This window comes from Anabrus simplex, chromosome 1, assembly GCF_040414725.1.
Source record: "Anabrus simplex isolate iqAnaSimp1 chromosome 1, ASM4041472v1, whole genome shotgun sequence".
Taxonomy (NCBI): Eukaryota; Metazoa; Arthropoda; class Insecta; order Orthoptera; family Tettigoniidae; genus Anabrus; species Anabrus simplex.
Window position 1 is genome coordinate 1177021737 of NC_090265.1, and position 26182 is coordinate 1177047918.

The 26182-nt window shown below is 37.0% G+C and overlaps 1 protein-coding gene across 2 annotated transcripts in view; it reads left to right on the top strand.

Annotated features, from left to right (window-relative positions):
* LOC136858164 (hemicentin-1) overlaps positions 1-26182 on the top strand; it is a 709155-nt gene that overhangs the window by 141246 nt on the left and 541727 nt on the right. For both annotated transcript variants that reach the window (XM_067137503.2, XM_067137504.2), the window contains exons 7-10: positions 7337-7409; positions 17221-17365; positions 20847-20968; positions 24921-25046. In XM_067137503.2, coding sequence (XP_066993604.2) covers positions 7337-7409; positions 17221-17365; positions 20847-20968; positions 24921-25046 — 466 coding nt within the window. The remainder of the gene's footprint in view (positions 1-7336; positions 7410-17220; positions 17366-20846; positions 20969-24920; positions 25047-26182) is intronic.

A 26182-nucleotide genomic window follows, 5' to 3' on the forward strand; every position in this document is an offset into this window, starting at 1 on the left:
CTTCATAGGCCTAAATATTTAATAATTTTTAAATAAGAAAGCTACATACAATAATTTGCTTTGCATAAACACTTCAGTTCTTTAAATGTTTTTGCTTACCCAACATGATGACAAGACAAAATTAAATTATAACAAGACAAAATTTATATCAAAAGGACTTCTGTTGCTTCACTGATTTCTGTTCATTGCTGTTCAACAATGGCCACAAAAATCAAACAAAGATATTTATGTTGATAATTGGGCTGCAGTGAGAAATGATGGTAGAATGACTTCTTGGTTCAGATTACTTACAGGGGTTAGATAAGGGTGTACTCTTTCACCTTTGTTGTTCATAGTTTACATGGATCATCTGAAGAAAGGTAATAAGTGACAGGGAGGGATTCAGTTAGGTGAAAATATAGTAAGCAGTTTGGCTTATTCTAGCTACTTAGTCTTAATGGCGGATTGTCCCAAAAGCCTGCACTCTAACATCTTGGAACTTGAAAATATTTGCAATGAGTGTGGTATGAAAATTAGCCTTTCCACGACTAAATTGATGTCAGTAGGTAAGAAATCCAAGGGAACTGGATATCAGATTGGGGATACAAAACTGGAACAGGTAGATAATTTAAAGTATTTAAGGATGTATATTCTCCCAGGGTGATAGTATAGTAAGTGAGATTGAATCAAGGTGCACTAAAGGTAATGCAGTGAGCTTGCAGTTGTGATCAACAGTAGGCTATTCTGTAAGAAGGAGGACAGCTCTCAGACAGAACTATCTTTTTATCCGTCTGTTTTCAGACCAACTTTGCTTAATGGGAGTGAAAGCTGAGTGGATTCGGGATATCTTTTTCATAAGTTAGATGTAACAGACAGAAAATAGTGGGAATGATTGCTGGTACAAACAAGTGGGAACAATGACAGGAGGATACTTCGAATGAGGAGATAAAGGCCAAGTTAAAAATGAACTTAATGGATGAAGCTGTAAGCATCAACTGGTTTTGATTGTGGAATCATGTGAGGTGCATGGAGGATGATAGGTTACCTAGGAGAATATTGGACTCTGTTATGGAGAGTAAGAGAAGTAGAGGGAGACCAAGGCTACAATGGTTAGAGTTAGATTCTACCAATTTAAAGATAAGATGTATAGAAGTAAATGAGACCACAGAACTAGTTACAAATAGAGGATTGTGGCAGTGGTTACTTAATTCACAGAGGCATTCAGATTGAACGCTGAAAGACATAACAGTTTATAATGAAGATGTATGTATGTATGTATGTATGTATGTATGCATGTATGTACGTATGTATGTATGTATTGTACCAGTAAAGCCTAGGGCCTGGTCCATAGTTATCAAAAGAAATGTTGTTCCAGCATATAAGGTCCGTCCGACGTACGAACATCTAAGTAAAAGAATGTTCCAGTATGTACCAGACTCCACGAGTGCGCTAGGCGGAGTCAAGTGACGTCACCTGTCGTTCAAAGCTCACCTCCCCTAGAGATATTTCTTGAAAATATCTTTCTTTTTGCAAGTTTTCAATGCCTGTACCAATTTTAATGGAACAAACGCTAAATTGTAGAGGACGTCATGAAAATTAACCTCTATAAATTCCAAATTAATCCATCCTATGGTTGCTGAGTTACAATGATTTAAAATCTAACAGAAATTACGCACTCACGGTCACATGGCGGAGAGGAACTACCCCTCCCAGCGCCAGCTATATATGCCACTGGGTCAAGGCTAACAGGTAGTTGTGTGTTGAGTTGAGTTCAGTTCATTGCGAGCAGTCCAGTCTAGCAGTGCAGTATGTGTATGAGTAAGAGAGAGGGGAGACTCGCCCTCACATAGTATGTTCGTGCAGTCTCGAAGACAGTACTTTTCGTCGTGTTTCGCGGAGACGAAATTACGGGCTAGTAAATCGCCATCGTACTTGAAAAAAAAAAGACCTCGCACTGTAAGTAGTCTATTGTGCTGCGACTATGATATAACTTACAGACATTTCGAAATATAACACGTACGAAATCAGTGAAGTTCGAAGTTATATATTGGACATTCACAACATGACGTGTGGACTTAATTAATTGCACACAATATTAAATTACCAACAGAAACTGTCGTGTACAGTAACTTTAACTACTCTAGAACTTATTTTCTAACATAGCACATCCTTGGACTGTGTCTTTTTATTTGTGTGCTATATTAGGACATGACGTGTTACAGTGATAAACTTAGTGAAAGTTAAGAACTTTTTCTAAAAGAATATAGTTCTCTCAACATTAGAGAATTAGTGTTATCTGTCAGGATAACGATTCAAAGTCTGTGGTTAGAGACGGTAATGAGAAATATTACGTGTTTGCACTGTGTTGGACATTCTCAGTGACAGTTTAAAATAGTGTTTTATTTTGCAACAAGGACTGTGATCACTCATTGGACGTCCTAAAATTAACATAGTATCTGTAAATACTACTTGCATGTTCCGTGTGTTAAGATCATTTCCACGAGCAGCAGAAATCTTCAGAAAATTCTACAAGATCCAACTACCTTCAACATCATTTCATCTATGACGTCAACGTGGTTTCTTCATGGAACTTCAAGTTCGAGTCATCATCCGCACCCGTGGAATGTTCCAGATTCTCATCAGTATTCGTAAGCCAAGTTTTTTAACAAGTGAGTAGTCACAAACTGACTTTCTTTTTTTTTTCTTACCAATCGTGAACAGTGGTTTACCCAGTGCTGCGTGTGACGATACTTCGTAGTTTTCCACCATTACTCAAAATTCATCTTTTAATGATAAATCTATTTTCAAAATCTATTTCACATAAGAAAGACTCTAGGAATTTCAAGTGTTCTATGTTTCAAGGCTCACAAACTGAGAAACTCTCAACAGAAGTTCAAATTCTTATTTTCAATTATAAGTGTGTTCATGTCATGTCATAATACTTAGAAAGACTTTAGGTGAAAGACTGACACTTTATGTTTTCGCAAAAGACTATTGGATCTGTGAGATTTATTTGTTTTCACAAATTTCATTCAAGAAGATTTACGTTAACTCTTTTGATTTCAACAAATTATTTGCATTCTATATCGATATTGCAGGGGGGTGAAATGATTAACATTAATAATAAATTGTTTGAAAAAGGGTATAACCATCTATTATTTGCCCTGTGAGTCTATCCTGCTCTGTACCAGCTCCAAAAACCAACTTCCACTACCTGAGATCCTTCTCATGCCTTACGCCCCGAACTTTTCCTGGTACAGTATGTATGTATGTATGTATGTATGTATGTATGTATGTATGTATGTATGTATGTATGTATGTATACAACCTGAGAGTATATGCTTTTCTGTCTGTAATTAGTTTAAGTTCATTTATTTGGACAAAATTACATATTTCTGAAACACTGTAGCTCGTTTCAGCTACATACTCTTAATTCAAAACAACATTATTTGAGTTCTTTGCTGTTGAAAGACTGTATAGACTTAAAGGTTTCCCGAAAGCAAAAGCAAAGTCATCTCCGTACAGGTTATGAAGGCCCTTGGAGGGGTGGAAGCTAATGGCTTCCACTATCCGTAACCTCGGCACTTGATGGGGTGTAGCAGTTAGCTCTACGCCCGGCCGCCTTTGCCCCCAGGAATTAACCTAGTACTCATTTTTGGTGTAGGCTGAGTGAACCTCAGGGCCATGTGCACCTCCGGAAGTGGAAATCTTGTTTCTTCCTGACGGGGATTCAAACCCATGACCTTCTGGGCAAACCGAGCATGCCTTTACTGCCTCAGTCAGGCAGCCCCTTTAAAGGTTTCCCCATCAGTTAAAATGATGAAATCCTGGATATGTATGAAACTGATTTTCTATGTCAACACTCATGTGTAAACAATATGATTAATTAAACTAAAATAAAATCTATAACTTTAGTAATGTATGAATGAAAGTAAATGGATTAATCAGGAAAGTAAAGAATGAGCTACAGCCTGTACCATGCAACCTGAAGATATCCTTCACAAATCGTCGGTGTGCTATAGGAAGAGCACTGCTACTTGCTCTGCTATTTGTACAATCTTCTACCAAAGCGCCACTTGCCCCGTGCCTGCATGCCACATCCTGACTACACCAAAAACTACTACAAAACATAACAGTAATTAAAATCTTGTGTGTAATCAGTATATATTTTTGAACCTATGACATAACTAAAAGATGCTCGTACTGTATTTTCACTGCAGTTTTATTTATATATGAAACAGAATTTAGTATAGCTTGTCGTGTATGCATTGAGCCCTTATACACATGTACCGAGTTTCGTGGATGAATATGCGTATGAACATTTGTATAGGATTTTTTTTTCTGAATCCTGCATTTAAACTCCATATGTTTGTAAGACTACCTGTTTACTTGTTGTTTTGGGTTTCATCATTAAAGCATTCACCAATACACATAAATGCTTTTTTCTCCCTGAAAAATTGTTAGAGTAAGAAAGAAAAATGCATATATCCTTTTCTTTCTAGGAAACCGAATTCCAAGTACCTTCGGTATGCTACATTTTTTAATAGGACTAACTGTGTAGGCAGCGTATTCACATTTAAATTACTCAGCTGCACATTTCTCTCTGAGTTACTTCACATTTTCTGATTGCCAGGTAGGAAATACGATACTGGAACTAGTGGATCATTTCAAGTACTTGGATTTGTATACTCCCAGGATGGTAGTATATTAATGGAAACTGAATCAACGCACTGCAAAGCTAAGTTGCAACCAGTGGTATTCTCTAAGAAAGAGGTTGTCGCTTGGATAATATTATCTTTATATAAATGTTTGTTTAGACCAACTTTGCTATACTGAGGTGAAAGCTTGGTGGACTTGTAAGAAACAGCAATAAAAGTAGCAAAAATGATTGCTGATACGAACATGAACAATAGTAGGAGGGTACTCAGAGTGAGGAGATAAATATTAAAAAGATAATAGGAAAGCTTCTTTTTTTTTGGAACACCCAATTATATCTTCAGAGCTTAAAAACAGTCAACTCTTCAGCCATCATGCAGAGTTTTAATGACTGCTGCTGCAAGCTCTGGCCCTCATGAATACCATAAAAGAAAATATGGTTACTGACTATGCATCACACATGGACAGTTGAAACCTCTATATCTCAGTCTTTACTCATGCTTTACATAGGGTATGTGGCACAGTTGGAACCTAATACCAGACATCAGATTGCTTCATATCCAAACTCAAGGAGACGCTCATTAAGGATCCCAATAGAATACACCATTACAGTGTGATCACATGCTTGCTGTTGCCCAAGTCTCCCTTTATAACCAGTTGGGGATTTTAACTAGATTAATGAGTTTTGGTTGTGCTTATATGATGAAGAATCTGCAATTGTAGCACAAGCAAAGGCTTTATTGAGGAATCCAAGTTTGTTACTGAACTGAACTGAACTGTCAGATGTCTGCTTGGTGTCATCATGAGGTGACATTGTCCAAGCAAGACCCAATGGATTGTAATAGAAGAAGTGAACAGCCTGTTGTATGGCTTTGCTGAAGACAAATTGAAGCAAAGTTTATCAAACAATCCATATCCAGACATTGAAAAATTTATCAAGTATGCTGATTTAGAGTTTAGGATAAAAACTAAATCTTCACGACTGATTCAGTTGATGCTGAGCAGTCATTTTCTGTTTATAGAGATTCTGCATTCAAAGGGGCAGAATCTGAATTATAAAACATATTGAAACATTGAGTGTAATCAAATACAACACTTTCCTTATTTTGTGAAATGATAAATGTAAGATTGTGTGTGCTATGTTTATCCATGAATGTGCCGAAGTGTGTTTTAAGTTAAAATAGCACTGTTTCGAGTAAGTCACATAGTAATTTTTAAGTCATTTTCCAGTGCCATTGACTTTTCCTTTTTTTCAAAAACCTTTTTGATGCAAAATTTTCCCTTTAAAATCCAGTCTCTAGTCATGCATATAAAAATAATGCACATATATAGTTGTGAGTTGGTGATCATTTTTTTAAATATACTCTCCATATTCTTACTTGGCAAAAAAAAAATCTTTTTATACACATCATCAAGCCATTGTGTTTTGGGTCATAAGTTGCTGATAATTTTAAACTTGATTTTCACATTATCACCTAGTTATCAATAATCATGCATCCTATGAACTTATCCAAGTGAACTCCAGCTAAAATGATACCACTGGACATACTCATTTCTGGAAATTACATTTGTAAGTGTTGTAAATATTCACTGATTAAGTAAAATACATTGGAATTCATTGCATAAGTAATAACAATAATATATTAATGATTGATTGGTTTGTTTGTTTGTTTATTTGTTTGTTTGTTTGTTTTTTGTTTGTTTGTTTGTTTGTTTGTTTGTTTGTTTGTTTGTTTGTTTGTTTACAAACAGCATAATACCAAATTAAAGAAAATTCCTTAATAAATCTCTGTTACCACAATTAATCCAAAATGGGAAATATACAAACATTTTTATGGACCCAAATGTCCGACTCGTTGGCTGAATGGTCAGCGTACTGGCCTTCGGTTCAGAGGGTCCTGGGTTCGATTCCTGGCCGGGTCGGGGATTTGAACCTTAATTGGTTAATTCCAATGGCTCGGGAGCTGGGTGTGTGTGGCATATTCAACATTAGAAATCATTCTAGGTAGGGCCGTCATCTTCACAGACATGCAGGTTGCCTAATAGGCCGTCTGCTAGAAAAAGACCTACACCAGGCCTCTCCGGAGGCCATACGCCATTATTATTATTATTATTATTATTATTATTATTATTATTATTATTATTATTATTATGGGCCCAAATATAAACAGAATAATCTGTACAACACTAATGCAACTAAAACTGTATATTTTACATATTTACATAAATATTAAAACAAAGGAAAATTCATGTAAATATAACAGAGGGGGTAGAGAACATGAGATCAGGAATAAGAGAAAGGCAGGAGTAGGGAGTATGGAAGAGGGTCTTAATTTTGGTACTGTAAGAATGTACATGGAGAGGGAAGAAGGAACCTATAAGGGTAAGGTTTGACACTTTATCACTTATATTTAGAGTTCTGTCAGGCTGAGTTTTAATTAAATTTATTGTGTAAATAACAAAGGTGTCACCAGAGATCTTTTATATGCCAACTTGTATGACAGGGAGTGTTGAAGGGACTTTATTCTGCTCTGTTATACAAATTAATGTACACTACCTAATTCCAAGCATCACAACAAGGGATGAAGCTTAATTCCCTCTGACATTCACAAATATGCAGGTTTGCAAAGCCTGTCATCAATGAATGAATGCAGACCCAGTACGCAGATACAAATTAATCTTCAAATGGTATTTCTTATAGGTGCATGGTGAGGATAAAGTGGGAAAGGAACTTATCAGGACATCACCTACTGCTGTCAGCCCACAACCTCCAGGTGAGAACATACCCTAATTTTTTTTTTAAATGCTGTAATCTCAACGTGGTTCTTTACACAAGGAAATTCAGCAAAGATGTGGGAGTGGCAAACTTACTGAAAGATTGTAAAGAAACAAGAAAAATCAGAAAAGAATGATGATGATGATGATGATGCTTGTTGTTTAAAGGGGCCTAACATCAAGGTCATCGGCCCTCAGAAAAGAATATAGAGGTAAAATTGAAAGTGCACCTGGACTTTACACATTTATTAAGATATTAAAAAGGGAAAGGAAGAAACTTGGAAGAACAGCCAAACTATGTAATATAATAAGAGGTATTAGGGGGGAAATCCAAAGAAGATGTATTTAGACTCAATAACTTAGTTAAGATCTGGGAAATAGCTCAAAAGTCTAAGTTTGTCTAAGTATTCAAAATAAGCACAAGTAGTTATGGAATATATCTCAGAGAAACCTCATTAAGATGTTTCTCACTTAGCACATTGCAAATTCAAAGTCCTGATTCCCATTGTATTAAATCTATGTTAAAATACCTCACTTATCATGTTAGAATTTTTGCTATTCCTGCTTAGTATGATCACAATTTTTTTCCAGGTCTGAATGTGCTCTTTGTTATCCCATGTGTAAGGAATGTGATCTTCACCATCAAAGATAGGCCAGGGAAAGTTACATGCTAACAGGAAAAAGACCTTGAGTTTCTGAACTTCACAGGATAAATTGCAGCTTCAGGGAGAAAACTGTTAGCTTCCGGAAAGTTCAATTTTTCTTGCTGGTTATATGTGAGGATACTAAGTAATTCAGAGAGCTTGTTTGTGTTTGTATTTTGCATTCCACTTAAAAGTTAGAAATATATTGTGTGTTGAGTAGTACAGGGAAGGACAGTGATTATTTGTCATGTGATGTATATATATCTTATGATGGCCTAGTTACAAAAAGAAAATGTTGTGAAATTGCTTGCTAATGAAGACTAAATTAAAATCCTTCAGGAAGTAGATAGGCATTGGCATTTTAAATGCATTGAGTTGGCGTGAATGTTAAAACTCACACCTTCAATGCTAAACACTTCAGTGAACAATTGCGACAAAATTGATACTGTCTAGCAGGAAAGCAGAAACAGAAAAAGAAAATTAGTGCACAAAGAAGTGTTTGTGGATTAGAAAAATGCAGTTAAAATGGTTCAACCAAACATGAGAATGTTATCACAAGTGGCAAGTTGGTCCAAACCAATGCTGGGTATTGCAGAAGTGTTGTCGGTGTATCGTTCAAGATGGTGGCCAAAGTCAGTTTCTCACACTTGGAGCCACCAGCCCGCCCCAAAAAGGATTATTACTTATGTAGAAGAATTAAGAGTGAAAAAGCCTAAAACTGGAAAATGCCACTGTTGCTATTGGCCAGCTGTGATCAGCTATGATCAAGGCAATGTTCATATTGTCTCTGATAGAGTTCGTATGATGTGTGGCTACAGGGTTACCACATTTGTTAAAAATAAGAAAAGCATGAAGCTTGAAACAGTCATGGTGTGTGGTGAGTGCAATTGCACTATATTTCATGTGAGTGTATAGAGTATTGCTGAACAGAAATTCATCGGCTTTCTAATCAGCCAAGGCTTAATTAATGTATTCCTTGTAGAGTGGGTGTTAACATCACTTCTGTATTCTGCTATGAATTAGGAATCCTTCCTTCATAAAGACGCTTTTTGAGGAGTACCAGAAGTGCTGTTTCTAGAGTTTCACCTCTGACCTTCAGCATTTTGCATATGATCAGGTGTCACCCCCGGTGTCTTCCAGTTCTTCAACTGGGTTAATGCTGCTCTCAGTTCTGTAACATCAACATACTGCAATTCTTTGTATCTCACATTTAAGACTGCTTCCTGTGACCTTCCTAGTTGTTATGCAGGTGGAATTGACTGGCTGTAAAACTTTCAATTGAAGGTTTCGATGCTTTCCCCAATCTTCTCCTTCTCTACTAAAACTTCTTCTCGATCATTTTTCATCTGGTCAACTACTATCTTCCCTTTCAATTTATTGGAATGTAGTGCTTGCATGTTCTTGTTTCCAAAAGTTTCCTTGATAATTTGTGTGTTTTTGGCTCTGTTGGTCTTTTCTAAAGTCTTCTTCATTTCCTTTATCAGATCTTCATATCTGGGCAAGTCTCTATTAGCTCTTCTTCTTTCCTCAATGAGCATCTTTGTTTGAGCTAAATTTTGGGTTTCTTGGTCTTCTTAATAAGCTTTATTCATGGCAGTCTAGACACTCCTGGTGATTTTCCTTATCAGTGTGTTCAGTACCAGTCTCTGAAGTTCTCCAGTTAGTTGTAGTTTTGTGTCAATCTGGTGGTTATACTCTTTTTCTTGTTCCTTCAGACTAGACATTATGGGTCAGACCTTCTTCTTCTCTATCACACACTTCACCTCCAAATCAATGACCATTCACAGTATCAAATCATTTTAGTACAGACAAAACAGGCAAAACAAAAGCCTGTTTATATTTAAGTCTTAAAGTTAAAATAGCCAAATTTGGCAAGGACATTGAATTTCTCAAACAGTGTATCGCTCACAATTTTGACACCCAATTTTCTTAAAGGCAATTTTAAGACATCGTTCTTCTTTCCAAAAATCCAAAATAGAACAAATAAGATTTGGCTGAGAGAGATTTTTGTACAAGAAAAAGTAATTTTTTAACCATAGATTATAAATGAGACTCACCTCGAAACTACAAGTTTACTTTCAGATGCTCACTGGAACCTGTTTCAAGCTCAAGTTGACAATAGATTATTTATTGTATTATTGAAGAAACAGCAAACCCTGGAGGAAAAGCTGCATATGTTAATGAACTCTAAACTCAATGCTAAAGAAACCAGCAAAAACACTAACATGCCCAACCAATTTCACTCTCCGATCATAAATTTGTCCAAGGTATTACTGAACGATGATGAAAGTTCCATGGGTTAACTTTAACACTCTGAATACACCCATCACTACAACAGTAGGAACACCAAGCTCGATAGGTGCAGTCGCTTAAGTGCAGCCAGTATCGGGAGATAGTGGGTTCGAATCCCACTGTCGGCAGCCCTGAAGATAGTTTTCCGTGGTTTCCCATTTTCACACCAGGCAAATACTGGGACTGTACCTTAATTAATGCCATGGTTGCCTCCTTCCCACTCCAAGCCCTTTTCTATCCCATCATCGTCATAAGACCCATCTGTGTCGGTGCGACATAAAACAAGTTGTAAAAAAAAAAAAAAAAAAAAACAGTAGAAGCAGAATTAACCATTAGCAAATTGTCAGAAGAATAATAAGATGAAGTAACAACTGAAGTAAAAAGAAAATTAAGTAACATTCTTAACCAAAAAATTCAATATTAACTCCCCTAATTCACCCCTTACTGCTCATAACAACAATAGTTACAAGGATTCGATTCTTATACATAAATGAATTCGTCTCAAAAAGACATCAATGGTAATAATCATATCATTGTGAAAGCAGAAAAGGGTAACACTACAGTCATAATGGATAAAAATGAATATATAAGCAAAACATATCAATTTTTTAGAGATAGCTCATTCTCTAAAGTAAAGAAGGACCCTACCCCAAGAATCCAATGTCAGCTTAAGCAGACCCTCAAGAGTACTTCATATTTATTGACAGATCAAGAATAAACTTAGTATGAACACAGGTCTACCCACCACCAAAGCCCTCCCCAAGATACACAAAACCGGCATCCCCATTCGCCCGATCATTAACTATAGACCGAGTCCATTATATTGTAACCATTCACCACCGTGCTAATATGCATGTCATGAGGCCCAGCAAATAATTTATGCCATTTTCTGCATCATTCTATGACATGTTTGGTCGTAATGAGCATTTTTCGCCCAGTCCGGGATATAAGTGGTGTTGCGCCATCTCGGAGGGCGAAGGTCTAGTTACGCGTACAGAGAGAAAGAGAGCTCAGTACAGCGGAACCTCGGAATCGCGCTCTCTTTTCACAGAGAGAGAAGAGAACAGCCACGCCAAGTGCAGAGAACATTTAGGTCAGAAGGCGGAGTCTATTTACAATGTTTTAACCTATGAACTGGAGAGTCTCAGCAATTTCCCTGTAGTTTCATGAGTGCCAAATCACAATGTTCACTTGTTAATAATAATAATAATAACAACAACAACAACGACAATTGTTACCGTGTTTTGGTGGACAGAGAGGTGAAAGAAGGTGCGGGCGTGAATGGATCGATGTAAGGTAATCAGACGATTAATTTAAAACATTAAAATTTGAGCTATATTTCATCCTCTGCTATTTTTTTGCTTCTTTTCAGATGTTAAATTTTAACAAACAATTTGCTAAGTGAAAAACCAGATTTCATATACAAAACTAGCTCGTTAGTTTAGGTACAATGTAGGAAAAATCAGAAAAATCAACGAAGTGCCAATCCACAATCTGAGCTTGAAGCTTCCAATTTACAAATGTGACTTGAGCACTAATGCACCATGAAAATTATCTAGGAGACTACTCTCCAAACATTACACCATTTCAACCTTCCAAAGGCAACATTCAGTATTTACATTAACACCATTATCATAACAGAAAGAGCATCTGTGCGTATAAAATTTACACTTAACGTCCAGGCCTATCAAAGGCACAACCTACTTTTTACAAAATTGAGCAGTATTCACTGTCTTATATGCTTAACAGTCTAACATCTTAACATAAATGGAATGAAATAGAATTTCACAGGGGTATCGAATACCCATTCTACTGGGCCTTTGTGAAAAACAATAGGTTAAAGTTACTGACTCAAAAATCAAAATTGTGTGGAGGCAGACACTTGCACTGCTTAAAATTTGCAATGAAAAGCTTAAAATCCTATTTGGGCTTGTGGCCCAAAGTTACAGAGGCTAATCCTATGCTACTGAGGTGACCAGATGGAGAAAATATTTAAGTAACAAAGGTTACAAACGGAAAACATTTACAAAGTCATAGTCATCTCAAAATCAAGTTGATAGGGAACACAAGAGGGTAGCTCACTCTCTATTCCATGATTACGGTTAAGTTCCTTTGACTTGCTTAAAATTTGCATTAGAAGTTTGAACTTTACCTTTTAGAAAATTAAAGTTACATTATTAAATATTAGAAACCTTCCCCTTGAGCTAGCTGTCAGACTATCACTTAGTTAAAGCAGGACTGCCATTACCTTGAGCTGATGGACTACTCGATGATGGACGAGACACCCTCCTCCCTTCAAAAAAGCACACACTAAACTGGTGCGATGAATAAGACCATCTTGTCCGAAAATGTGCCAGCTTTTATACCCGAGAGGAAGGTTCTAGAAGGCTCTGGGCTACGGTCTGACACACCCCCAATTTTGATTGGGTAATTAAATACTAGACACAGTTTGATTGGTAAAAAAAAAATACCGGGCGAGTTGGCCGTGTGGTTAGTAGCACGCAGCTGTGAGTTCACATCTGGGAGACAGTGGGTTTGAATCCCACTGTCGGCAGCCCTGAAGGTGGTTTTCCATGGTTTCCCATTTTCACACCAGGCAAATGCTGGGGCTGTACATTAATTAAGGCCATAGCCGCTTCCTTCCCATTCCTAGGCCTTTCCTGTCTCATCGTCGCCATAAGACTTATCTGTGTTGGTGCAATGTAAAGCAAAATAGCAAAAAAAAAAAAAAAAAAAAGAATACAAAATTTTCTATAGGCCAATGTCTTAAGTTGGCGGGAAGAGATAGAAGTGTTGTAAACTTTAACATACCAAAAACAAAGAATAATCAATTCAGTTTAGGAAACCTAGGAATACAAAATTACTTTACAATTTTAGTAGTCAATCTTCACACCAGGGGGCATAACATAAATTTATAGTAGAGACATCTGTAGGGAAATGTCCAAACTTCTTGTGTTAGTTGTTGCGACTTTTAGATGGTAGATAGCATTCTCCAAGGCACTTAAATGAACGGGGTGGGTGTAACTCCCGGTACAGAACTGCCCCCTCAAAAGTCTTTCCTTGTGGCGACACTTTGACGTTTTGCTTGTTAGAAAAATTTGAAATTGGATTTTACAGACAGAAATTTTCTTTGTAAAAGTTCATTAATAAGAAAGTATGTCAAAAACAAATCTTGAGTCTTCTTGAAATCGTAGAAGTCCAGGATGTACAGTTCAAGTTTAACGGCAAGAGCGTCCGCCGCTGCCGTTACCTGGGCGGGGTGCCTCGGACCCCCCCCACCCCCAGTACCGTCAGATACACCTCTTCTGCTACCATGAGAGGGGTAGCCATGTTGATGATTGCCACAGATCAGATACTGAGGCACTGCTTCAAGGTGGAGTAGGCGGTAGTGTTCCTGCACCTCAGCCCTTGCCAAAAAGGACGGTGCTCCAGCATGCCATTATGAAGGAGACTGGGCCAGAGCAGGGTGGGCGCTTACCCCATGCCAGCATCACTCGCCAGATGTTGAGACACAGCCGCAGATGACAGAGAGTGCACTGGAACAGTCATTTGCTTGGTGACAGAGATTGTTTTTATGGAGAGCGAGAGTTTGTTTATTTCTCTAAGCTGCAGGTTCAGATGAGGTGGGTGGCATTGAGGATGAGTGTGTGAATTTCAGGCTTGGTTTTGGAGGTGAGGGAAAGGTAATGGCAGCCAGGTAATGGGAGAAAATAAACCTTACTAGAGGGGAAGGTTGTACAGGATTATATACATATGAATTTCAAGTTACTGAGCTTTTGAGGAAGGAAATATAGCTGATTTCTTACTGCCATAACTTAGTGGCCTATATTGCAAAAACAGAGATTTATACAGGTTTTATCTGGGAGATATGAACCTTAAATATCCTCTCAGTGGTGGGGTTGCTCACCAAAAGTGTGACCGGTGTTAAGAAATCTAAAATAATACATGGCCCATGAAATCTAGGGGCAATCTTGCCTGAAGGTATGAAATTCTTAACCATGGCCAGATCTCCGACTTTCAAATTGGTGGGCCTCCGTCCAAGATCATATCTCTCTCTAACCTTCTCATGAGAAGCCTTAAGGTTACTTTTAGCCTTCTTCCACAGGTCCCTAATATTATTGGGATCTATTGTCTTTGACAATATCTCATTGAGGGACCAAAGATTATATAGCGGCGTGTTGGGAACAATCTTAAACATGAGAGAGGCCGGAGTGAACTTGTGGGACTCATGAACCACCAAATTTAGAGCAAAGGATAACCAGTGCAGAGTAGTATCCCACCTGGAATGATCATCATGAAAAGCTATCAAAACAGATGGAAGATTACGATTGACCTGCTCAGCCAGAGATGGTTGAGGGTATTAAGCGGAAGTAGTTACGTGGGATATGGACAAATCAAAACAGAATTTTCAGAATAAGTTAGATGTGAAAGCTTTTGCATTATCAGAAACTATATATTGACAGGGACCAAAAGAAGCAAAGACAATACTAAGACAAGAAATGGTAGACTGAGCGATAGCCAGCTTAGTCGGAAATAACCATGAAAACCCAGTGAAACCATCTACACATACAAGGATGAACTTATTCCCATTCCCCTTCGATTGAGGGAAGGGTCCGACGTAGTCTATGTACAAACGCTCCATGGGGCGAGATGCTTGATGAAATGACAATAGCCGTAGCTTAGTAGACAAGGTGGGCTTACTAAGCCAGCAAGATTCATATGCTTTAAACATTTCTCTGATTTTGCCATCCATACTCTTCCAGATAAACATTTTTCTGATTTTCTCTCTTGTTTTGAAGATGCCTAAATGCCCCCCTAATGGGGTCCCATGATAGTATTTGAAGATCATAAGCAAAGAACAGCTGGAACAACTACTTTCATCTTCTGACCATACCTCAAAGGGCAACACAAAACCCCATTCCTCAACACGTAAGGTACAATGTGTTCCCCAGAAGAAAGGGTTTCCATTATAGGAGCCAGCACTGGGATCTTCTTGTTGATATTTCTCGATATCACGAAATAACATAGGGGCATCAGTCAAAATAGCACTAATACTAGAAGGTATGGGCATGGGAAGAGTCGACCTATCTTCCTGTTCACTGGTCTCAACATCATTAGGAAACATGCAGCTTAGTCCATCTGCGATTACATTTTCTGATCCTCTAATGTGTCGCACATCAAATTGAAAGGCAGAAATTCTGATAGCCCAACGGGCAATATGCTCAGTATGATGAGGCCTGGCTAAGACCTAACTTAAAGATTGCCTGTCTCTAATTCAAATTGGACATGCTCCAGGTAAAGGCGGAACTTCTCCAGGACAAACAGGACTGCCAAAACTTCTAATTTGTAGATGGAGTACTTGGCTTCTTGAGCCGACAAAGTCCTAGACGCATAGATGATAGGCCACTTTCCGAGTTCCATTTCCTGATAAAGGACAGCAGCAACAGCAGATGAAGAGGCATCTGTTTGGACTATGAATTTCTTAGAGAAATCAGGCATGTTTAATACTGGGGTGTTACCAAGAGCTAACTTAAGGTTTTCAAAAGCAGCTTGCTGCGACGGCCTCCATTTGAATTTGACATCTTTCTTATGAAGTAGATTCAGGGGCGCCGCCCTGTTAACGAAGTTAGCAATAAATTTCTTAAAGAAATTCACCATGCCTATGAACCTAGCAATTCCTTTGATGTCCTGAGGAGGCTTGAAGCTACCTTAGATAATTTGACGGTCAGCTCAGGAAGGTGATTTAGGATCTCCTTCAGGTGACCTAAGTGTTCTTCAAAGGTCTCCAAAAACACAACAACATTGTCGAGATAATGATAAAGATATTCAAATTTGATGTCGGACAAGACCCTGTTTAGCAATCATTGTCACCAATCCAATGCGGCACCTCCAAACATAAAAAAGTAATCTGAATGAGATTACTTGCGTGATCGTTATTTTAAAAAACAAGCAGTTCTACATCACTGCCCCATACATAGCCAGCTATTTTATTCCTTGTCAGCTCGCTGTAGACAACAGTATTGGTGAAAATGAAAGGGAATAAAACAGATGGATTTGTATCACAACCGAAGTATCTACAGAAAACCTATCTAAACCTGATTCCTTGGCCACAAATTCGATCTTAACTAACCAGAAATAGAACTCAGGCCTCCTTCTAGCTATTATGATAAGGATACAACTAATCCAGCACTTGTTTTCTTCTCATTGATGTTCTTCCCACTGTAGTTTATGTAAGATAAACCTTTTCGGGTAGCATCTTTTATGATCATTTTCTTATGTAGAGTGTCTTGTCTGTTTCTTTTAGGAGAAGTAACGCACAAGTAACACACGCTACCTGTAATGAGCAAGCAGGAAATGTCGCAAAATAATATAGCACAGGAATCCTGCAGAGCAGCCAACCTTAAGTACGGCGCAGAAAGGAAACAAGTCAGTGACTTAATGCTTTACTCCTCCAATCGTGCTACACATAGCAGTGGTTTCTGCCATAAACAGAAGATTGACTTATTTCCTTCTTATGCCGTTCAAAGGAACTTGGTTCAATACATCAGAATATTGAATACTAAAAAATGTACAAGTTTGACTTAATGCTTTTCAGCTCTGACTGATTCTTTAAAGGCAATCAATTCTACTTTGGTTTCCTTGGGATATCCTGGGAAATATCAGGGCCATTATAGGACTGTCACTTGACTGTATTTTGAAAAATCTTACTTTGTTATTATAATCAAAGATATTTCTTTTTGATATTTATATTTCATTTCCTTGGTTCTTAACTGCTAAATAATTAAGGTCAGGTCTGTGAGAATTCTTCTGTATTATATGCAACACTACATCTGATGAATTTTATTTTAGTGTTGCACAATGTTTCTGATTTCAGCCCCACCCACTATTACAATACCTATAGCAATCACAGCAGCAAAAAATGGACCTTTCGATATCAAATGTCATGTGGAATCTCTTATACCTTTCACTGCTACTTGGTTAAAGGATGGACGGGCTTTTGGCTCTGAGGAATCATTCAAGTAAGTGAAACAAAAGCAAGGACATAAGGTACTATTTTAAACTCCACTTTATGGACTTTTAATCAAAGTTTTTCTTTATTTATATACTGTATATATAAAATAAAAGTTTTGTCTGTACATTGCTCAGAATAAAAAAAGAATAGTATTTCAGTATAGATCATGTCCAGAGTAAAAAGGAAGTGCAACTTTTAATTGTCTGTCTGTCTGTCTGTCTGTCTGTCTGTCTGTCTGTCTGTCTGTCTATATATATATGCACATCACAAGAAAAAGGATGAATATAATTTAATGAAAATCAGTATGTAAAGTCAAGGAATGAGGCATTACACTTGAGGCTATAAATAATTTTAATCTATGTCAGCCTTGTGTCGGTAGATTTACTGGCACGTAAAAGAACTCCTGCGGGACAAAATTCCGGCACCCTCGGCATCTCCGAAGACCGTAAAAGTAGTTAGTGGGACGTAAAGCAAGTAGCATTATTATTATTATTATTATTATTATTATTATTATTATTATTATTATTATTATTATTATTATTATTATAAATAATTTTAATCATGCTGAATGAAAATGTAGTTAGGGGAAGGCCTAAAATTTTATTCCAAAATATCTGTGTTACTAATGGACCTGTAGATAAATACTACTTAACAAATGTTATAGAGAATATAATTTCTGATCATTTACATCTTATACAGTTTTTCCTGTATCAGCTATGATAACAGTTATTCATGAATTTAGACTTATGTTGCTTAGTCCATATCAATGCTGAGCCACAAGGAAATAGGAGAACAGAATTTAATGACAATTGGTATGTCGCAGGGTAAGGCACAACAGTATAGGCTATAAATCATTTTATTTACCCTGGGAGAAATGGTAGTTTAGGGGAAGGCATCAAAATTAATTCTCAAGTATCTATGTTATTAGTGGTCCTATTGATAAAAAATACATATCAATACAATAGAAAACATTATTTCTAATTGTTTATGTTTTATGCAGAATTGCACTGGCCATGACAACAAAGATATTAATGAATTTAGTCTTTCGTTGCTTCATCCATATAAACACCGAGCATTGCTAAATGTTGTTCAGTAGTGTTAACTGGTGATGGTGGTAATTTTTGCCGTGATTGTCTTAAGGTAAAAGAAAAAAACATGGTCATCACCCCATATCAAAAAGGAAAATTGTGAAGATGGCTATCAAAATGAAAAAACAGTAATTCATGAAGGAACAATTGCTTGAAAAATAAGACAAGAGGGAGTCATGAAAGGAGGAAGGAGGACCCACTTTACATTGGATGCTCTGATATCACATGAGTCGGAAGAAAAATAAAAGTGAAGGACTACAATTCAAAAACCCATCAAATTCATCAACAATAACATTACATTAGTTGTGATATGCTTTGTCTCTTCTGTTGTCACTCATCTCTGATAGATGGCATTATTGCTGCACTCCAAGTGAGTAGAACAAATCTGCCTGAATATTGGCAAGAAGTAGCTTGCCATTCCTCTGGCTCATACATATTCTGATAACTACTGAAATATGTCACACTGATTCATCCCATATTCATACTTTCACTCTTGCTGTGAATCAGATTTATTCTCTCTGTTTACTTCAACTATCAACATAGCCATTCTGATTACATTCTTTACAAACTTCTAAGTATTTCTGAAAATATTAATTCTACAGTTTCTAAACAATGAGAATAATGACAATTATAGATCTATTTTATCATATTTTATGCCTCACACAGTTATACCTTACAAGGTATAATAAAGGGGATATTCATGAATTTAAGACTTAATTTGCAAGTCCATCAATTGCAAGATTTGCAGACAGGGATAGCCTCTATTGTTGAGTTGTTATGGTAATTATCTAGCTAATAATGATGGCGATTTTTGTTGTGATTGTTTAAATAAGCTCCAAATCTGCTCAGTTACTTGTCACTATTAATTAGAAAGAAAATGAAGATGACTATGAAATGAGAAGGAAAATACAATCACTTGAAGAATGAGGGAAAAGAGAGTCATTTGGAAAGTGGTTGCTATAATATCACTGAGATCAAAGAAAACAAAATGTAATGGCCTACAATATCCTTAGTCTGTAAACTTATCAGCTGTAACATTACATTGACTCAATGTTGTTAGTTGAGGTGTTCTGCCACTTTACTGCCTCTATTTTACAACCAGTAACCCATCAACGATGGGTATGACAGCTAGTTTGATAGATATTTATTAATATCTCAGCAATAACAATAACAATTACAAAGCCTCCATGGCTCAGACGGCAGTGTGTCAGCCTCTGACCGCTGGATACCGTGGTTCAAATCCTGGTCACTCCATGTGAGAATTGTGCTGGACAAAGCGGAGGCAGGACAGGTTTTTCTCCAGGTACTCCAGTTTTCCCTGTCATCTTTCATTCCAGCAACACTGTCCATTCTCATTTCATAGCATCTATCCATGGGCGCCCGCAGGATCTTTTCCAAGGGGGGGCACATTAACAATTTTCTTGAATATAAATACCAATATAACGTCAGCAACATTAAATTTTTTACAGAAATTTGCGAATATAACAGATGCTAGATGACTGTCAGTAAGTTCAGTTTATGAAATAATCTGGTATGATATTAAACAATTGAACATCAACTTTTTATAATTCCAGGGGGGGGGGCAAGCGCCCCCCCTTGCCCCCCCTTGCAGGCGCCCATGCATCTATCAGTCATTAATAAATCACTTTGGGAGTGGTGACCCCATCGTACTAATAGCCTATATCTGCTTCATTCATTCCATCCCTGATCCAGTCAATGACTGGAAAATAGGTTGTAGGTTTTCATTTTCATTTTCAACAATAACAATTAAGTCTAATCCTCACGGAGTACTTTCCTTAGTTTAAGATGCTACAAGGTTGATTCGCAGCATACCATTAAAAGAATATTCAGATGTTCATAGGCTCTGTCCATGTCTGTTTCCTCCTCTAATAATCTATGAATTGTAGAATAAACATGATAAATATGTATGCAGGAGGAACTTGAAATATCTGGTTAAGATTTAAACTGCCCTTAATCTTGCAGTCTGAAATTAGTTTACTATTAGTGCTTTTATTAAAGTCCAGCATTGTCTTATCTAGAAAGGCAAGAATAATGGCCAGTCACATGATACCTTATGATCTGCAGGCCTTCGGGCCGAGCAGGGGTTCTTTGGTAGGCCAAGGTCCTTCATGGCTGTAGTGCCATGTGGTTTAGTTTGGTTCAGCATTGTGAAGTAGCTTGCAACAGGGCGCATACTTACAAATTTATTTCAGAGGTGAAGGAGTATTCAGGATTCATTGATGAGTTAGTACCTTGCCTAAATTTTGTCATTTAAAAATATTTAACTTTGAAGTACTAGCAATACTATCGTGGAATTATGGGCACATGATAGCACACACAATTTCGGCCTACCATTGGATGAATTTTGTATTTTTTTTAAATGATTTTTTTTCTGTACAGGCAATCATCTGAAGTACTACTCCATCTTCCAAATGTTACTGGAGATTCTGAAGGAAAATATACTTGCAATGCCAAGAATGTTGCTGGAACTTCATCTGAAAGCACACAACTTACTGTCACAGGTGAAAACTATTTTATTTTGGAAAAATTGCTACCATAGTCAAGGTACTTCATGTAATTCTCACTTAAACATACATCTTTATTCATACTTTCTGTCTGCAAATATTTTTTGATGAACTAAGCTCTGTTGTGACTTGCAGTTTCATTTCAATAACTTATTTCAAGATATACAGGAATTAGAACAAGTTCTTCCATAATGTCTGTTTTTTAGAATCATTTTCTCATTTCAAACAGTATAAACTCTCAAAGATTAACATGTCTAGTATTCTTCTCAATCAGTTAACATGTTGATTGTGATAGAAAACTGCCTTGGGCAGGTAATCATATTAAGAATAACATAATGGTACTTTATAAAGTAAAGTAACAAGTGCTTGCACAGAGAAACTTTATTTTACAGGTAGATACAAGTATACAAAATAGTAGAACACTATTCAACATAATCACCATTCTTGTGCAAGCACTTGCTCCAATGGTACACAAGGCATTGATGCTAGCATGAAAGAAATCTGTCTTGTCCCTAAAGTCATGTCATGATGACATGCCTAATAGCCATACCATTGTATGTTAATACTTCTTCAATGGTCTGAAGAGATAGAAATCACTGGGTGCCAGGTTGAGGCTGTAGAAAGGATGGTCCAGATGGTTGATTTCCTCAACAGGGGAGCAACAGTGAATGCTGCTAGTTACTGTAGCACACTGGAGCGTTTACGAGGGCAATTCACAGAAAAAGAAGTTGGACTTCTCTCAAGATGCATTATGTTGCTGCACAACAGCGCAGGCAGCCTACAGCACATGTGAATTGTTACAGTGCTTCTGGTGGTGTGGTACTGGACTATACCCCCTATGGCCCTGACCTGGCACTCAGTGATTTCCATCTTTTCAGACCATTGAAGGAGCACCTGGGTGGTAAGTGATTGAACAACAATACAGCTGTTTAGCATGCCATCATGACGTTGCTTCAAGGACTGGATGTAAACTTCTTCCGTTCCAGCATCAAAGCTCCGGTGTATCATTGGAACAAGTGCTTGGACAAGGATGGTGACTACTGAATTCCTCACCAAGCACAGAGCATGTACTGTGTATCCTTATACAGTAGAATTCCGCTATAATGAGTACAGCGTATAATAAGAGCCCCGTTATAACGGCAGTTTTTGTCTGTCCCTTCAAAATTCCTATATTAAACTATGTATTGTCCTTTGGTTACAGCTAGAGCCCTATCACTGACACATCTCTTATTACGAGCAATTAAGCATGTGCGACTTTTTCCATTACTGACATTTATGCACTCAGCGATTATATTGCATGTGATCGATCATCTTTGGTATCGTTTCCTCACTATGTCCACTAGTGGGCTCTCTCACTGATATTCAAAGGTGATATCGGAGCCGATTAGTAATACCCGTCGACTGCTGTTCTGTAAAGAAAAATGGAAATGAAAGAGGAGAACATGTGTTCGTAATAAATATGTAAATAACGTGTCCGATAGCAGTTGTTAACTCTTAAATATAAAACCTGAAGTGAACGGTCACTTCATTTTAATGATAAATACTACAATTAAGTAAGAATCAGGTACACCTCAAGATATGTCAGAGGGCATCATTGATATTTGAGGTTAGTTTTTTAAATTTCTGAAAGGCTGTTATGTAAATTTATAGCTAGAAAGTTATCATTTCTCTATTGACACTTGATATATATTTTCATGATAGGCCTATGTATGTGGTTAAGTTAGGTTAGGTGACGCTGTTTGAATAAGTATTGAATAGGTGGACCCTTCCTACCCTTTGATAGTGATCAATTGTCACTACGTACCATAATGAAATTCATAACTTATGATAAGAAAACTGAAGCGTTTGCCACAAAATGCGACCTTCGGTATCGTTTTCTCGCTATGTGCACTTGCAAGCTCTCGCGTCGTCATTCGAAGTATGTCGGAGTCGATTAGTAATACCCAGCAACTGCTGTTCTATAAAGAAAATTAGAAATGAAAGAGGAGAAAATGTTTTCGTAACAAATACGTAAATAACATGGCGATAGCAGTTGTTAACTCATTAGAAATAAAGGCTGAAGTAAAAAATCGCTTAATTTTTAATGTTATGTGCACTTGAAATACGTTTTTATGATATATATACGGTTAGGTTGGGTGACGCTGTTTGAAGAAAAAATTGGAACGTTTGCCACAGAGGCCTCTAGAGTGGTACTATAATTTTTTTCAGAATGAAATCAAACATACACTTTCACATAGTATTGGATTTCGAAAAATAACAAACGAACAAGCCATAAGTTTTGAACAAACTGATTGCCGTTTCATACTGATTTGAATATGTATGGGGTTTTTCCCGACTTTTATTATGAAATGTCGGATATAATGACAATCCGTTATAAAGGGTAATTTTTTCGCCGTTATGCATTCTCACTATAACGGACTTCTCCTGTATCTGCCTGTAAAATAAAGTTTTCCATGCATGGTCTTGTTACCTTTCTTTTCGAAACTATCTTGTAAAATACTATTAAATTAAACATGATATATAAGTAAGAAATATTATATTGGTGCAGCCTCTTACTGAAGGAGCGAGATTATAAAAAAATAGTGATAGAGATGTGAATATTTTAATAATGAGGTTTATTACTAACACATGAGCGAACTCCACATTGAGCATGCAAATGTATTTTGTCACAAACAATTGATGAACAGATGGCGTCAACGCTGAGTGGTTCAGCCTGAGGCATACAAAAGAATGAATATTTCTGAAGCCTTTTGCTCTCCTCTGGGGCAATGATTAATGACTGACAGATGAAATGAAATGATATTGGAGAGTGTTGCTGGAATGAAAGATCACAGGGAAAACCAGAGTACACAGAAAATACCTGTCCCTCCTCTGCTTTGTCCAGCATAAATCTCATACGGACTGACCGGGATTTGAACCACAGAACCCAGTGGTGAGAGGCCGACATGCTACCACATAAGCCATGGAGGCTTAGCATTGTTATTATCCAAACATAAGCAAAAAGTTGCCATCACTTCTCCTTCTTAGAGTAAAAAGTTACTGAATGATTCATTTCATTACCATCCACCAATGGTTTTACAATTACTAAGACACCATGACACGGGCTATCTGACTATAACTTGGCCCATCTCCTCCCACCTAATTTTCTGAATGTTGAAAATTACAAAAAAGTTTTTAAAAAAAGGAAATGTTCATGCTCTCTAACCTAAATTAACTTAACACTTTCCACACTACCATATTTCAACATGGACCCTGGCAGTGAACTAGGTCTTTTTCCTCAATACAGTATAATACAACAGCTAAACATAGCACATACCTTATTTTTGTATCATATGAAGGTGTTGGCCATCCAAAATGAAGATGTTAATCAGGAAGTACATATCTAAAGTATTTAATTATATTAGTCTTACAAAATACATAAAAAATATATGAGAAAAACTTTTACATTCAAGTTTTACCAGTAACCTTGCTCTAACAATAAAAATGAATCAGTTAATGTGGCTACTTAAGCCACAAATAAATACAAGTACATTTGAAATACAAAATTGACCTATTTAGGAATAGTTTGTTTTGGTATAGTAGTCTGAAAACATTGGGCTATGCAAAGTTCAACCTTTCACTCCTTGCACCTGCACCACTATCTACAGTACTTTCTTTTCACAGTACTGGTGAATCATCAGCCTGTATCTCTTCATCTTAACAAAAAAAAAGCCCAAATTTCAGGAAAGGTGAATTATTTCTATCATCTGTATTCAGAGTAAAATAGTGCAGCTAAAAAAAGAATCAAAAGTGACAAAACAAATAAAACTTTTGCCCGAACTATAACTTGATAGGTTTTCTGGCTCATTAGCAGAGTATTCATCACTGTCATCTATTTCTGAACCTCATTTGTATGGTTGGTAATTTAGACTTTGTTTTTGATATTTCTTCAATTGTTCATTTTTTCTAGCACCTCCACCTAAAGTAGAGACTCCTGACAAAATAGTTGTGCAACCTGGCAAGAAGGAAGAAATTAAATGTCTGATAGAGAGTGAGCTTCCTTATACTGTGAGCTGGTCAGTGACCCCTCCCACTGGTAACTATTATACAAATTAATTTTATGTTCTTTCTGGAAACATTAAAAAGAGTCATTAACAATGTTCATATTTTTAAGTTCATTGATATGTTTTCACTATTTAATTTTTTCCCACAACTTGTGAGTTATTCTGTGTCCTTTCACAAACACATATTGGTGTCAAAATGAATATCTTAAGATCTGATTAAATTTTTGATGATGATGATCGGGTATACCCTTATGAAAATTAATGTGAACAGAATTATTTCTTTAAGGAAACTGCTATGATTTTAATTAAACCAACCCTTCTCAATACTTTGTATGTCCCACTTTAACCTTAAAAAGCATTTGTACCTTTTCAGACATTGAGTCCACCTACACTTTGCACTTGTCTTCAGTTTCTTTGTCACTGTACCACACATTAACTAAGTTGCAAAAATGTTTTTCTTTGGTTGAGTAGTCCATTTTTCTCAGCCTGTCTTTGCACGTGATCAATTGGATTCATGTTGGGGGAGTTCCCCAGCCAATCCAGTTCCTGAATCCCAGATGACTTGATGAATTTCATCACCTTCCCAGAAACATGACAGCTGGCATGGTCCTGTTGTAAAACACCCCCTTCTTCAGGACATAATTTCAGCAGCTCTGGCATTGCTTTCCTCCACAGCATTTCTATATACCAATATCTGTCATTATTAATCATACCTTGTCAAGGTACAACAAAAACACTCCAAGAGCATTTTCTTGTGTGGATGTTTCACTGGTGTGCTATGTGGCCTGGATAGAGCTTTTAATCATCGGACCTTCGTATGTGCTATACTTTGATACCATGCACAGAAAAGTGAGATTCATCAGAAAGAGCAACCTTTTGCCAGTCCTGAACAGTCCATTTTCTGTACATTTTGCCCACTCCAATTGTTTTTCCAACATTTTTTATCTCAAAAGTTGTTTATTTACAGATCTTCTGGATTTCTGGCCTGTCTCTAAAAGCCTGTGTCTCATAGAGAAATCATGTATTTCAATACCAGCTGCAGCAAGGTCCTTCTGCAGGTCAAAACTGTATATCCTTACATTGATATTTCTTTGAAATAAATATAAATATCATTTCTTGCACTTATGGTTCTTTTTCTTTCACAGTGCCCCGTAACATTATGTAACAT